The sequence below is a fragment of the Gekko japonicus genome, unplaced genomic scaffold, assembly GCF_001447785.1.
Source record: "Gekko japonicus isolate JY-2015 unplaced genomic scaffold, Gekko_japonicus_V1.1 scaffold140, whole genome shotgun sequence".
In the NCBI taxonomy this organism is placed as follows: domain Eukaryota; kingdom Metazoa; phylum Chordata; class Lepidosauria; order Squamata; family Gekkonidae; genus Gekko; species Gekko japonicus.
The window spans coordinates 93701-108949 of NW_015169781.1; the positions used below are offsets into that span (position 1 = coordinate 93701).

General features: G+C 44.0%; 1 protein-coding gene across 4 annotated transcripts in view; it reads left to right on the forward strand.

Moving 5' to 3' along the window:
- The window catches only part of GRIN1 (glutamate receptor, ionotropic, N-methyl D-aspartate 1), a 65321-nt gene that overhangs the window by 36617 nt on the left and 13455 nt on the right, over positions 1–15249 (forward strand). For all 4 annotated transcript variants that reach the window (XM_015416784.1, XM_015416787.1, XM_015416786.1 and 1 more), the window contains 11 exons: positions 63–146; positions 1203–1338; positions 3235–3362; positions 3928–4092; positions 4947–5065; positions 5737–5849; positions 8270–8418; positions 9462–9619; positions 11128–11289; positions 11828–11937; positions 12956–13101. In XM_015416784.1, the coding sequence (XP_015272270.1) occupies positions 63–146; positions 1203–1338; positions 3235–3362; positions 3928–4092; positions 4947–5065; positions 5737–5849; positions 8270–8418; positions 9462–9619; positions 11128–11289; positions 11828–11937; positions 12956–13101 (1470 nt within the window). The remainder of the gene's footprint in view (positions 1–62; positions 147–1202; positions 1339–3234; positions 3363–3927; positions 4093–4946; positions 5066–5736; positions 5850–8269; positions 8419–9461; positions 9620–11127; positions 11290–11827; positions 11938–12955; positions 13102–15249) is intronic.

The following is a 15249-nucleotide window of genomic DNA, read 5'->3' on the forward strand; positions in this document are numbered from 1 at the left end:
TGCCCACCCATCTGGGTCAACCAAGAGGGACATTATAATTCCCAACTACTGTGCCTCCACAGTTCCTGCCCAATGACCGGAAAATCATCTGGCCTGGAGGAGAAACAGAGACACCACAGGGCTATGAAATGTCTACAAAATTAAAGGTAAAGCTCACAATAAGGAGGTACTGTTAAACAATGTTTGATCTTTTAGTCAAAAAGTATGCTTGGAAAGAAAGCACCTAATATTGTCCTATAAAAGGTTTGTTCCCATAATAGCAAATATGGTTTGCTGTAAATGGTACCAAAGACTGCAATTCCTGCAACTCTCACAAGCAGCATTTTAAACAATATATCCCCTGAATTCTTCTGCAAAGACAAAATATATTCACCAAGGACAAGTACCAGAAATCTCAGGCAGGCACTGATATATAGGAATACATTCATTTGTAGCATATGTTTCCCTTTCCCACTAATGCCCCTTCTTCCAACTAAGGATGCCAGCCTCCAGGTGGGACCTGGGGATCCCCCAGAATTACAGCTCCTTTCCAGACTACAGAGATCAGTTCCCCTGGAGGAAATGGAAGCTTCGGTGGGTGGACTCTATGGCATTGTACCCCACTGAAGTCCCTGCCCTCCCCCAGGCTCCATCCTAAAACTTCCAGGAGTTTCCCAAACCAGATCTGGTAACCCTACCCTCAAACCCCGCTGGTAGCCAGGGAGGACAGCCCTGGTAGCAGGGCTTTTGGGGCAGAATATATAATCCCCAGGTAGACAGATTAGTTTCAAAGTTTAAAAACATAGGAAGGCCCCTGTTAGATCAATCTAGTCCAAAGTTCCATCTAGTGCAGCCTCCTGTTTCTCAACATAGCTAACAAGACACCCTAGGAAGGCCCTCAAGCAGGGAATGAAGAAAACAGCCCTCCCTCATTACTCTCCCTAGCAATTAGTATCCAAAGACAGATTGCCTATGAACATGGAGGTTTTGTTTAGACATCATTGAAAACAGCTATTGATCACCCCACCCTCTGTCAATTTGTCTAGTCCAGTTCTGGTGGCATATGTTTTAGTGACCATGATTGTATCTTATGGTGGTGAGTTCCACAAGTTGATTACATACTGTGCAAAGAAATTGGAACTTTTAAAAAATGTTATTTGACATATGTTTTCTGAAAGGAGAAACTCCTAAACAAACCAGCTGCCTGGTTCTTCTTTTTGCAGATTGTGACAATCCACCAAGAGCCCTTTGTCTATGTGAAACCAACCATGTCAGATGGAAAGTGCAAACCACTGCTCAACAGTACTGGGGGGCTGGTGCAGCAGGTCCTTTGTACTGGGCCTAATGAGACTATGCCAGGTAACTCTTTGCAATGACAGCAAAATGGATGGGAACAAAAATGAATATTGGGCAGCAATAAGTAATGGCCAAAACAATTGAAATTAATTTTCTCAGTTTTGCCAGTCAAAATTAGATCCACATGTTGACTGTGATGACATCTTACCTCAACATTGGAGGAACTGTGGCTTAGTGGCACATAATTTGCTGGCAGAACATCCCAAGTTTAGCATCTGTCATCTCCAAACTTTTCTCTACCTGAGTCACCATCAGTGCATGTAAACTACGCTAGCAGGCATATAACTACTCCCTGTGGCCATTTCAGGTCAGGAATTCAGTGCAAGAGAGAATGCTTAAACTCCTTTTTCTCACACACTGCAGTCCCCCTCCAAATCAGACCCATGCATGTGCCTGGGAACTAAGTTGTCAGCAGAAAATTCCAAGAACACAGCTGTCGGAAGTCCACATGGGGACACATGGACTTTGAAACACAGAAACTGGCCCTAAGCTAATGAACCAATAATCTTATGTAAAGTAGATTATATGGAGAGGGGCCATCCCTGGCAAGGCTTATGCCTTATATTCAGATGTTTCTGGTTTCAGTCTTTAGCATCTCCTGTTAAAGAGGTCTCAGCAGATAGTAGATGGTGGGGAAAGACCCTTTTCTGCTTGACATTCTGAAAACCTGCTGCCAGTCATAGTAAATAATACTAAGCCAGATGGACCAATGGTCTGGCTTGTCACAGCAGCTTCATATGTTCTTGGATCAACTGAAATAAAAATCTTTCTTTATCAAATACAGAAATAAAATATTCTCTAAATTTTGCACTGGAGAATTTTGAGAGAGACTCTCAGGGAGCAAACATGAACTAGGCTATAACAGAAGATGTGGCAGGTGTCAAAATAACTATCTACTGAAGCATAGGTTAAGGTGCTCACCTTTTTGGACACAGTAACAAGGATACAAGTTCAGCCTGTGAGCTTTTGTATACAAGCACCGCCATTGACAGTTAAAGCCTGAGCCCCTCCATTCATGCTGGTGTTTTGTCATCTGCATGGCATCAAATCAGCTCTTGTTTAAACTTTCAAACAAAGGTTACCCAGGAAGTTGCCTTATCATTATGATCGCTCATATAAAATCACCCAACCATAGCTGACCTGGGGAACAAAAGAGTTATTAACGGTTGCATTGCATTCCGAGTCTCAGCATGCTCAGAAGAAACATGCGCATGTACTTCTAGACATATAACACATTCAGGGAACCACAGATGACTGTATGTGCTCAAAAAAGGAACACTTCCATTTTTTTTGCCAAGGTAACTTAAACTGTGCCAAGAAAAACCAAGTGCTGTAATCCCGTGTCTTTTTGCTGAAGTAACTGGTAAAACAAAGTCATGGTAGGGATCACGACAGTAAGAAATGTAAGCTTAGTCACAGTATTGTTTACTGGCTTGAAGCAGAACCATTCTTTTGCTGGAACCAATGTGAAGGAAGAAAGAACTAGACATCTGGATAACTATCAATGACATGGTGCTGTGCAGTTTCCAGTAATGCACATATAAGAATGTATGCTCATTTGGCGGGGGGGGCCCCCTGCAAATTCCATGATTCAGTGCTTACTTGATCAAAAGTGCAAGCACAACATTTGAATGAAACTCAACAAAGACTACAGATGCCATGACCCCAGTGCCCAAATTAAGATGCAGTCACAACATCCAAACAGCTCACGTTTTCCCTTTGGCTCAGACCTAAAAAAATAGATGTGATAATGGATTTCTGTGGATTTTATTGCAAATCAGTTAGCTGCCTCTGCTCTGAATTTCTCATTTGAGACATTGTAGGGAAGAATACTTGTGGCATTTGAACTGCTGCCGTTGAGGGAATCTTCCATGAATCTGTTTGGCTGTTCTTCCATAGGACGCCCCAGTGTGATGCTGTGTTGCTATGGCTTCTGTATTGACTTACTGATCAAGCTTGCTAAGACGATGAATTTTACCTATGAAGTTCACCTTGTAGCTGATGGTAAATTTGGGACCCAAGAGCGGGTACGTGTGGTTATGTGAAATATCATCTTCCTCTCTCTCCATTTGTTAAATGCAAGCTCAGCCAAAACATGTAAGGTTGGTAGCTTCTCAAATTGCTAAAAGTCAAAGAACATTTCTGATATCTCCTCCAGTAAGTGGGAAGAGATTTCAGGGCTACAGGGAAGTCCAGACAAAGAGAAGGTGCTCTCCAACTGTGGGGATCAGTAACCTGAGCAGAGACAGCTGGGATCCTGAAGCACAGAAAGCAAAAGATTTTTTTCCCCCCACAGAAAGCAAAAGATGCCAGTCCATTGACCAAGCAAAAGCAGAAGTCCAGGCTCCTAGCATTCATTTCAGGCCTTGTCCATCTAGACTTTATGGTGGCTAAAGGGGGCTCTAGGGGTCTGAGCACAGAGAGTTGCAAATAGCTCATTCAACCAGGTTTCACTTTCAACCCCCAATGCTCCCAACAGAACAGAGTACAAAAGGGATCAGGCTAAATTGTAGGTGGAAGATTGCTGCAAATTTCAGAGTTAATTCGCTTGCAGATCAGATACTTAAAATAGCACTTGGGATGCCTCTGTAGGTGAACAACAGCAACAAGAAAGAGTGGAACGGGATGATGGGGGAGCTGCTGAGTGGCCAGGCTGACATGATTGTGGCTCCACTGACTATCAACAACGAGCGAGCGCAATACATTGAATTCTCCAAGCCTTTCAAATACCAGGGACTCACCATCTTAGTCAAAAAGGTAACATGCTTACACACCTAGGGGAAAACTGTCAGCACTGGACTTTAAGCAGCTAAGGTACAAAAAACAGCAGGTTCAAGTTCTGGAATGGAGGTCCCAGAGGGGAACAGAAGGGGAACAGAAGGGCCCAGGCCAAAGGTTAATAACTGATTGCCCTCAGGCAAAATCTGACCCCTCTGAAAGTGCTACTTGCTTCCCTCTAACCCAACTGCCAACCTAAAGGCAAAAATATGGACACTAAGTGAAAGAGAGTTCCAACAATGAGCCAAGTCCCCAGTCCATTTTGGTGATGGAAATGCAAAGAGGCTCCCAGTTCCAGTCTCAGATTGGACTGACATACACCAAGGATAGATTGGCGCTTTTTAACCAAAAAGTTCCCAGAGGACCGCTGTTTAGGAGGACCACTGGCAGGCCAGAACAAGCGAAGCAGTGCTGAAAGAGCCACTCAGGTCAGAGCTCAGCCTGACCCATGGTGGCAACTACTGCCATAGGCTCCCTTATCATTGCCACTGGCTGGGGCAGAACTGAGCAGCCCCAGAAACACTGTCAGCACTGTAGTGGCCACTTGGCATGTTCCTGGGCCATTTCAGTTTCCCAGGCTGTTCCTGATGGATACATACTAACCTTGGTGTGAACTTTGTTGTCAGTGGTCTTTTAACACCAAATCTCTTGGCTGGTATCAAGACTAGACCGAGAATGACATTTTGCATATCGTCAGGTAATGTACATATATTTGAGGGAGAAAATCCTCCAAATCTTACAAAGCTGTGCCATAGAGGTTACTCCAGATGTGTTTGAACCCAGACTTCCCTCACTCTGTGACTGTTATTCCCTTCTCTGCCGCTGTGTTCTAGGAAATTCCCCGCAGCACACTGGATTCATTCATGCAACCATTCCAGAGCACTTTGTGGCTTTTGGTGGGGCTCTCGGTTCATGTAGTGGCTGTGATGTTATATCTCCTCGACCGGTTCAGGTAACCAACCCTTATGGTGTATGGATGGGGTATGGATGGCAGCCATTAATAGTTGCTGTAGCTAGAGACACTGGGTAGTTTCATGAATGTCTGGAACAGGATTCCATTTTAGTAGCTGTGATGTTATATCTCCTCGACCGGTTCAGGTAACCAACCCTTATGGTGTATGGATGGGGTATGGATGGCAGCCATTAATAGTTGCTGTAGCTAGAGACACTGGGTAGTTTCATGAATGTCTGGAACAGGATTCCATTTTATACATAGTCCATTTTATACATAGTCCATACATCCATTTTATATATAGTCCACTGAGTGGTTCCCCTGCATAAACCTTAATTAAATTAATGCAATTTGAGTAAGGAAGACTGCATTGTTCCAAGGTGAGCACAAGGCAAAATGTACACAAGGGAAGTTGTATATCTGAGTATCTGGGTGAGGGAGCAGGCAAATAAGCAGGTTTTGGATGGGAAAGGGGGTAGGAAGAAGAGTTTAGAAAACAGCCAGAGTTGGGGTTTGATCCAGGAAATCAAAGTTCAAAATCCTGTTGTGCATCCTTTGCCAATTTTATGCTTGTGTGGAGTCATAGGACACATGCAGCATCCTTATAACTATTACTCCAGAGAGGAGCTAAGAGCAAGAATTGGGCAACTGGTCTAGTCTCTCTCTTGCAGCCCGTTTGGACGGTTTAAAGTGAATAGTGAGGAAGAAGAAGAGGATGCCCTGACACTCTCTTCTGCTATGTGGTTCTCCTGGGGAGTCCTTCTGAACTCTGGCATTGGAGAAGGTAAGTTCAGTAGGTGAGAATGAGGACTGTGAGGAGAGCTGACTGATGATGTTTATATCCTGCTTTGCAGACAATGGCCTCTCAAAGAGATTCAGCTTGCTTAAGAAACTCAGGCCCCAGTGTTAGGTTTACGGAACAAAAAGCTAAAACATGCAGTGAAAGGAGAATGGAAGGAGACTAGTCTACTAGTGACTCAGCGCTTATATCTAGCCTGGGCATAATTGATCTTCCTTTCCTGGTGTTCATATTGGGGGGGAAAGGGGTGAAACTTCTCATTAGTCCTTGGCCCATTCTGCATCTAACATTCCCTCCATTGTTCTCCAAACCCACATTGGAACAGAAAAAGATGTGGCTTAAAACCACACTCAAAAATACCCCGGGGCCAACACCGTACTGACTGCAGAGTCACCCCTGAATGGCCATAAAACAGCCATAAATCTATGCAGACAGTACCATAAAACCGAGAGATCAAATGAAGTGAAAGTGGCATGCAGTCTGGACATTGCCATAAAATCTGACAAATAATCAAAGTGAAAGTGGCATGCAATGTAGACGGGAATTTCTGTTCCAACCTGGGTTTGGCAAAACAGCGGAGCAAATGCTAGATGTAGAATGGGCCCTTGATTCTCTGACCAGTGGCAGAGGTCAGAGTGTCCCTTCTCTCACTTCTGCAGTCTCACGGACACCTGGTCATTAGAAAAAAGTTTTTTCTGTCAGGATGTAGAAGGGAAGTTCACTGTAGCTGTTCCCTGCAGCAAGCTCCCTGCATGCTCTTTCGGATGAGCATGGCTAAACATGTCTTATTCTTCAGATGATAGAGTTGACTGAGTTATTGCAATGCCTCATGCATTCAAGAGCCATTATCTGATAAGAGGTACTGAGGGAAGCGGGCATTTTGCAACCATGAAGTGGTGAAGGCACTGGGAAAGCATATGAATTTCTTCCTATCTGAATTTCTCCGAAGATTTTGGGATACTAAATTATTCCATTGTTTATGGATCGCTGCCAACTTTCATCCATTTTAATTTAATTTGAATGTATTAAACTATTTGTATTCAGGCTGTTTTGTACTGACATGATTCTTTACCCCACCCCTACCCCACTGTACACTTAGCTTAGGGCTTGACAAATCCTGGGCACCAGGTTGCCATAACACCTAGACCTAGAAATGTTATTGTGATGCCTAGTGTTTTCAGCAGTGATCTTACTGTACTGGCTCTCAGTAGTTCTCTGCGGAAGTACAAAGGGTTGGATCTCTAACCAGTTTTCCACTGGTGAAAAAGGAAGGAGGAATCCCCTCTGACCACCCTAAAGCCTATGTTTGGAATCATGTAGGGTTGGCAACTTCCAGGTGGAGCCTGGAAATCTCCTGGAATTACATCTGACCTCCAAACTATGGATATCAGTTTCCCTGGAGAAAATGGCTGCTGTCCAGGGTGGACTGTATGGCATTATACCCTGCTGAAGTCCCTCCCCACCCCAAACCCAGCCCTCCCCAGGCTCCACGCCCAAATCTCCAGGAATTTCTCAGTCTAGAGTTCACAACCCTATGGGACCTACATGGGCAAAAGCCACATGGATTTGTGATACGATGGGGAATTGGCTGGGATTGAGAGAAAAAACTAGCTGGATCCAATCCAAAGCTTGATTATGATTTCCTCTCAGAATGTTTTGTGGTATGACATAAAAATAAATGTGAATAAAGTTCTTGTCATTGCTTGGTTATTTGTTAACTGATTTTTACGCCATTCATTGGTAGTGGATAAATTCATTTCTTAGCTAGTTGCTTTCTATTCTGATTCCAGTATTCAATTAGATGATGGAATGAAGGAGTTAGATTAGAGGTTAGCTTTTTGCTGTGGGGATTTTACCCTTATATTTATGAATATACTGCAATACTTTTATAATAGATTTAATAACATTACAAAATTTAAGAGGTTAGGTTTTGTGGTAGTAATAATTATAAAATTGGGTCAGTTTGGTGTAGTGGTTAAGTGTGCAGACTCTAATCTGGGAGAACCGGGTTTGATTCCCTACTCCTCCACTTGCACCTGGCTGGATGACCTTGGGCAAGCCGTAGTTCTGATAAGAGCTGTTCTCGAAAAAGAGCAGTTTCTGTCAAGAGCTCTCTCAGCCCCACCTACCTTACAGGGTGTCTGTTGTGGGGAGGGGAAGGGAAAGGAGTTTGTAAGCCGCTCTGAGACACCTTTGGGTAGTGAAGGGCGGGGGATAAATCCAATCTCTTCTTCTTCTTCTAAAATACAATACTCCAACAGGTGAAAAATGAGTCTGGCTCCTAAATGTCCTAGCTATCCTTCTGCCATAAATATGGGCCTGATCAGAAGTTTTAAATAAGCCCAATGTAGGCTGTTTAAAGATCTCCTGTGCTTCATGATTCCCTCTTATCCTTTCCCTATCAGGTGCTCCCCGGAGTTTCTCCGCTCGAATCCTTGGAATGGTGTGGGCTGGATTTGCTATGATTATTGTGGCCTCGTATACTGCCAACCTGGCTGCCTTCCTGGTGTTGGACAGACCTGAGGAACGAATCACGGGCATTAATGATCCCAGGGTAATAGCAATGCTAGTTGGGATTTTAGTAGGCATGGGAGTTCATTTGTGTAGGAAGCAGCGCATTGTATATTACAGGAGTAACAGGAAATGTAAGGGCTTGGAGCAATCCTGTTCTTCTTCTTGTGTTCATGGTATATGGCAGGCAAGAGCACTTACATTCAAGTCCCAATTGGAACATAGCCTCAGAAACTGTCAGTTCTAGGACTTGGCTATGGAATGTATAAATCAATTTAACCAGAAACAAATTTCTAGAGTGGACTCTTCTGTTATATAAAAGTTGTAGCTGATGAGTGTGTGAAAGGCACTACTAGACAAGGTAGGATCCGAGTCCTGAACACCTTGCATAAACTCAATTTAACTTTAAGTGTTATACAGTGAATGTGAGGAATCAACATTTAGATCTCTTTAGCCAAGGCCAAATATCCATTATACAGGGCTATTCCAAAGTTGTACTGTTCATCAAAAACACAAACTGCTAAAATGAAATGGAGCCACCCACTCAGAATCTTTAAAAAAACCAAAACCAAACCTGGTAAATTCAAACCAAGCTTCTGAGGCTTTTAAGCATCGATCTTAGACTTTGAATGGAGGGACGTTTTTAAAAAATCCGAAATCTTTAGGGTTTAGCTACTGTACAGTTCCTGTTCAATTGCCATTCCTTCACTCCGAGGAACCATGGGAACAATTATTCTGTGTGGCTTGCCTAAGGATCTCAAACATAGTATCTTCTCCAAACTATAATTGCCAGTGTTTGAAGTGGGGGGTAGGAGCCATGATGGTTAAACTGGTATACAGTATATAGGTTTGTAGAGCAGACAAATTCTGATTAAGAGCAATGGAACTAAATTTGAATTCATGAACCTGAGTTGTTTATACTATCTTTTGATAACCTAAATGCAACAGAATCCATAATTGGTTAAAAAAAATAAGAAAAACAAGTAATTCAAGAATCATATCCATTCAAGATGAATTCCTTAAGTTTTTGCTTCTTTCCTTACTGAAGCTCCCAACATTTGTAAGTCCCATTTTACTCTTTTCCAGTTGCGAAACCCCTCGGATAAGTTCATATATGCTACGGTGAAGCAAAGTTCGGTGGACATTTACTTCCGCCGTCAGGTGGAGCTAAGCACCATGTACCGCCACATGGAGAAACACAACTATGAGAGTGCTGCAGAAGCCATCCAGGCCGTCAGGGATAAGTAAGTAATGGGGCCAGAGATTTGGGGAACAAATTGAGCCAAATCAATCACCATTTACTTATAAACATATGAAGCTGCCTTATACCACTGGTCCAGCTAGTTCAGTATTTTCTCTACTTCACTGGCAGGGGCTCTCTGGGGCCCTAGTAGGCAGAGAAACGTCCTTCCCCAACACGTGCTGCTTGCTGCGTCCTTTAACTGGAGATGAACCTGAGGTCTTCTGTACATAATGCATGTGCACTATAATATATGTATGTGTGTATGAACCTGCTGTTATATAATTAGTTCTTCCATCTCAGTGATGCCTGATTTGACTTCCAGTAGCTCTTTAGGGATTCAAGCCAAGAATGATCTTTCCCAGCACATGCTACTGAGATATTTTAATTCAAATACCAGGGAGCTGCATCCAAAGCACATGCTCTTGCACTAAACCCAGTTTGGTGTAGTGGTTAAGAGTGGTGGACTCTAATCTGGAGAACCGGGATTGATTCCCCACTCCTCCACATGCAGCCAGCTGGGTGACTTTGAGCCAGTCACAGTTCTCTCAAGAGCAGCTCTCTCAGAGCTCTCTCAGCTCCACCTACCTCACAGGGTGTCTGTTGTGGGGAAAGGAAGGGAAGGAGATTGTAAGCCGCTCTGAGACTCCAAATGAAGGGCAGGGTATAAATCCAACTCTTCTTCTTCTTCTTCTTCCTTTATAAATTTGTCTAATCTCCACTTGAAGTAATCTAAGCTAGTAGCTGTCACTCCACCCAGTGACTATAGGTTTGGGAAAATAATTATGCATTGTTTAAAGTACTTTCTTTTGTCTGTCCTGAACCTACTTTATGTTTTAATCTCCATGCTGTGTCTAACTACATTTGAAGCAGCTTCCAATTATCATTTAAGTACCACAATAAAATACAATAAAACAATATCACACTAAAACACATGTCAGCTACAGAAATCTGTTTGCCTGAAAGTAACATGGCAAACCACAAAAATAATAATCAGAAATGAATCAAATAAGCTGCTTTATATACCTGCTCTGGTAAGCCATCCTTTATGGAACAACAAACCTCCTGAAAGAGGGGACCCCTAATAGCAACTGTTGGGCTGAGAGAAAGAGAGAAAGATTCCTTCAAGTCTGTGAGTCCCAAGCTTGTCTTTAAAGGTTCAAACTAGAACCTTGAATTCAGTCCCAAAATAAACTAGCACCCTTTGCAGCTGTTGCAAAATTAGATAATGTATGCAAGATGCCCAGCTACTGTATTCTCCACACGATGAAATTGCAAAGACACCTTTAAAGGCAGCCCCACACAGACCACATTACAGTAGTCCAGCTATAAGGCACAGTAATGTTCTTTCCACCAGCTTCAGAGGGTGCCTGGGGGAGAGGTGCTTACTGAAACATGTAGATATTTTTTAAAAAATCAAATATATAAACAAACGTTCATGACAAAAGATTTTGCTGTGACTCAGTAAGCTCATCTTGCATAAATTAACTTGATAATTACCCTCTCCCGCAGCAAGCTCCATGCATTCATCTGGGATTCAGCTGTGCTAGAATTTGAAGCATCACAGAAGTGTGACCTGGTGACAACAGGGGAGTTATTCTTCCGCTCTGGCTTCGGCATCGGGATGCGCAAGGACAGCCCTTGGAAGCAGAACGTCTCCTTGGCCATCCTCAAGTCTGTACCATCTCCAAGTGGGAATGCTGAATCCTATGTAGCCTGCATGGGGAGATCAGTATGTTGTGAGGGGGGAGGCAGAAGGATTTCTGATACATTTCTAGCTTTAAGAGGCCCAAGAGCCAAGAGAGGTGTAGAGTCTAGAGACACAGCAGAATCACTTACTTCTAGAGGAGACAGCCCGTTTAGTCTCTGCACAAGTAATTGCTTTAGGCTCACCTCCTTTCATTGGCGAGATATGCCCAGATCAGTGACTTATGCAGGAAGTCATGGGATAGCACTCCTCTCAGAGCAGGTAATGATTCTGTCAAAAAGGTAAAACTTTTTCAGTGCAGAACTGAAGCATACCTTAAACTTTATATCCTAGAATAATAATTGTGCCTTGCCTTGTGTGGCTACAAGACGTTTGGGAAACCTGGACTAGGCAATACAATACGTATACCAAATCAATACACCCCTCCCCTACATCATCACCAGTTCTTGCCTCTGCTGGAAAACCTACCCCAGTGACTGTTCTATACTCTTCTTATGTCTCCAGCCTCCATGAGAACGGCTTCATGGAAGAGCTTGACAAGACTTGGGTGAGGTATCAGGAGTGTGATTCCCGAAGTAATGCTCCAGCAACTCTCACCTTTGAGAACATGGCAGGTTTGTTCCCTTCTCACCCATCTTCTGATCCCCTCATCTCCCTCTGACCTTCCCTGAACTTTCAAAGAGGGTGTTTCCATGGGGCACCAGAAGGATGTTAAGGGACTTTTTACTCCCTCCACATGTCCCACACCCTTCTCTTTATGGGAACCTGTCTAAATACACCTTGTGAGCAGAACACAAGCACTTCCAGTCCATCCCTCCCCCCATCTCTGCAGTAATATGTAGCTGGGGGAAAAAACACCAGTGTATCCCCATCTCCTGTTGCATTTCTTTGGTTGCTGCTGCGGGGGTGGGAAATATTATCACAATGTCACATCACAATGTTTTGTCAGCTACATATTACTGGGAAGATGCGCAAGGCCCATCTGTTTGTAGCTCAAAGTAGTTTGAATCTAAAAACCAGTCATCGTGTGTTAAAACTATTTGTGGAGTATTTACTTCAGGTTGAGGAGGAAGACTTGCACGTGTGAACACTCCCGTATGAAAAAAATTAACTGGAGATGGAAAATGAGCAAGTCAGTGAGAAGTCTTTCCCTAACATACTGATTTTCTGTATGCAGGGAGATTTTTAAAAATGATTGGCTCCATCATATACTGTGCCATTACTATAGCACTGATACAAGTTGAAGTGTGAGAAGCAATTCATTCCAGACCAACACAAAGTGTAAACTGGTCCAGTGGAAGGCCTTGCTGTTATTAAATTCTGCTCCAGGAATTTGGGAGGAAGAGGTGTCTTCTTGTTGAGGTTATCATTACCGGCCGATAGGCATCATCCACAGTCAGTTTTGTCCCGGTTCATAACTAAACTGTACCAAAACCAATTCTTCAGAGCTTTCACCAGGACAGAAAAAGGTAGACTGCAATGACAGGGCTTTCAGGACTGCCCCCACTTGTAATTAATCCACCATTTCTCTCTCCTCCCTTGCTGGGCCAAGGGGAAGATGGGGAAGGAGGGAGGGTATTGCAGGGCTGTGTCTTCCTCTCTCCTGGGGGTTAACTTTCCTGCTTCTTTCAGGTGTATTCATGCTGGTGGCTGGAGGTATTGTGGCCGGGATATTTTTAATATTCATAGAAATAGCTTACAAAAGGCATAAAGACGCACGGAGGAAGCAGATGCAACTGGCGTTTGCAGCCGTTAATGTGTGGCGGAAAAACCTGCAGGTAGGACAGACCGTTTTTAGAGCAAACCTCCAAAACAGGTGCGGTTTTTTTGTGTTTCCCATCACTTCACCCAACCAGTGACTACAGTGCTATGTGGGAATAGCACAGGGAAAGACTCCCCACAGCCCCATGCCCAGCCCAGCCCAGCCCAGCCCCAGCTCCTTCTTGCAGGTATACCACTGACAGGTGACCTGGAGCCCGATGCTCTGCTAAGCATTAGCATGCAACCCCATGCAGCACTTGGAAGGTGAGTTGTGCATCCTTGAATCTGCTGTACTGCTAAGCTAGGCCCCACTTAGCCTGACTCCCCCTTTTCTCCCCCATCTCCACACCTTGCACTTGGCCAACTGCTGCTCTTCCAGAGGTGGCTCTTTTTTCCCTCTTTTTTTGGCCAGTTCAAGCTTCTGGTCCTTTGGAAAGCCATTGCATTGTAAATCTGATATTTGGCTACACTTGGCAGAAGGAACCCCTTTGGCTACCCTGCCTTGCTCCAGCTCCCTTTCTGATAATCTGGCAAAATGACCTTTAGCATAGCAACTGCCATCCCAATATGCACCCAGCGGAAACCATCCTAAAAGGTTCCATGCTTTCCCAGATTAGAAGATGATGGAGCGTGCTGAACCCAAGGCAGCTGCTCCATTAAGTGCTACACGTTTAGCACTGCCTGTTGCTGGAGGAAGGGATTGCAAGCAGAAGCACTTGAAACAGATTTTGAGTGAAAGGCTGACTGCTGTTACATGCCAGCTGTTGTTTAGTCTGGGCATGTTCAGTTGCAGAATTGAGACTACAAAGGGGTACCACCAGCTGCATATAATTAATGCATCCCTATGCCTATCCCTTGGGATCCTGAGGGACCTTAGCTGGTCAGCAGAGCTAGTGTTCGGATGGCCTCTTCCTGTGTCCTGTAGCAAGATATTAGCTCCAGGCCTCTTTTCGCTGCCAAGTCTCAGCCACAAAACTCTTAAATCCTAATAGTACAGATTTTGGGGTACCCCTGAGTACATGCAGAGTGCCCTTCTCACCCTGCTGAGAAAATGCAGTCCCACCTGGACCACCCCATCGAGGATTATAGCACAGAAATTCTGGCCAATGATTAAAAGGCCAGAATTTAATCACCAGGACCTGTCAGATAGAGCCCTTGACAGTTTTGCACAAACTAAGCGGTCAAGAGCAATTACCTTTATTATATAGCATGTCAAAGCTCATTATACAGTGGATGCAAAAATGACAGGGCCAGATACCTTCCCAAGGGAGTTGTTAAATAGCAAAACCCATGGGCCATGGAAGCAGAATCAGGCCATTGATGCCCAGAGTGAGAAAGAAAGATGAGCTGGTATATAGGCCTATCTGTTAGGAAGACCACAAGCTATGCACTATTTCCTATTCTCCCTCCCCTTCTTTCTCTTACCCTGCCCCCCCCCTTTCTGGCCCAGTCAGCAGCACTGAAGGGGTTAAGTCCACAGGGAATCAGAGCACATTAGTCACTGCCATTTTTCACTTGCCAACTTTCTAGAAAAAATCCTGCCCTGGGTCATTGGGGGAAAAGAATCTTTGGGGCTGTCAGCCAAGCATGCCAACCCGTGGGTTATATAAACAGAAATACGCTAAAGAGATCCGTTTGACAATGTAAGACTTTTTCACAGGAGGATCCCTCAGACCACTAGTATCTGGTACATTGCTAGAAGGTAGGCAAGTGGAAAGATTTCTTTGTTCAAGAAAAAAAAACAAAAAACAAATATATCTATATATATATATATATCTAAAAAGGGGTTTTTTGTTTCCTGGGGGAAATCACAGTTTTGCCGTGGCTATTTTCAGCAATGCCATGGAAAGGCACCCAAAAAAAGTCATCCCATCCCATTCTCTTGCTATCTTTTCTTTTTTTTTCTATGCATGCGCGCAAAAAAAAAATTGAGGAAACTGAAAAGGAGGAGGAAATGTATCCCCCGCGCATGCTTCGTGCACCAGTGGGATACATTTTTGGTCACCCCCACCATGTGCTGGTGCAGCCAGACTTGGTTACACCCTCTCCACTCACAAAGAGGTTAAAAAACAAGATACGCCACAAGAAGAGTTGTCTTGCTGTGATTGGCTGGGTTCCCCTCCCCAACATGGAAACGAGAAGGCCCCATGTGTTGACCAGGTCTG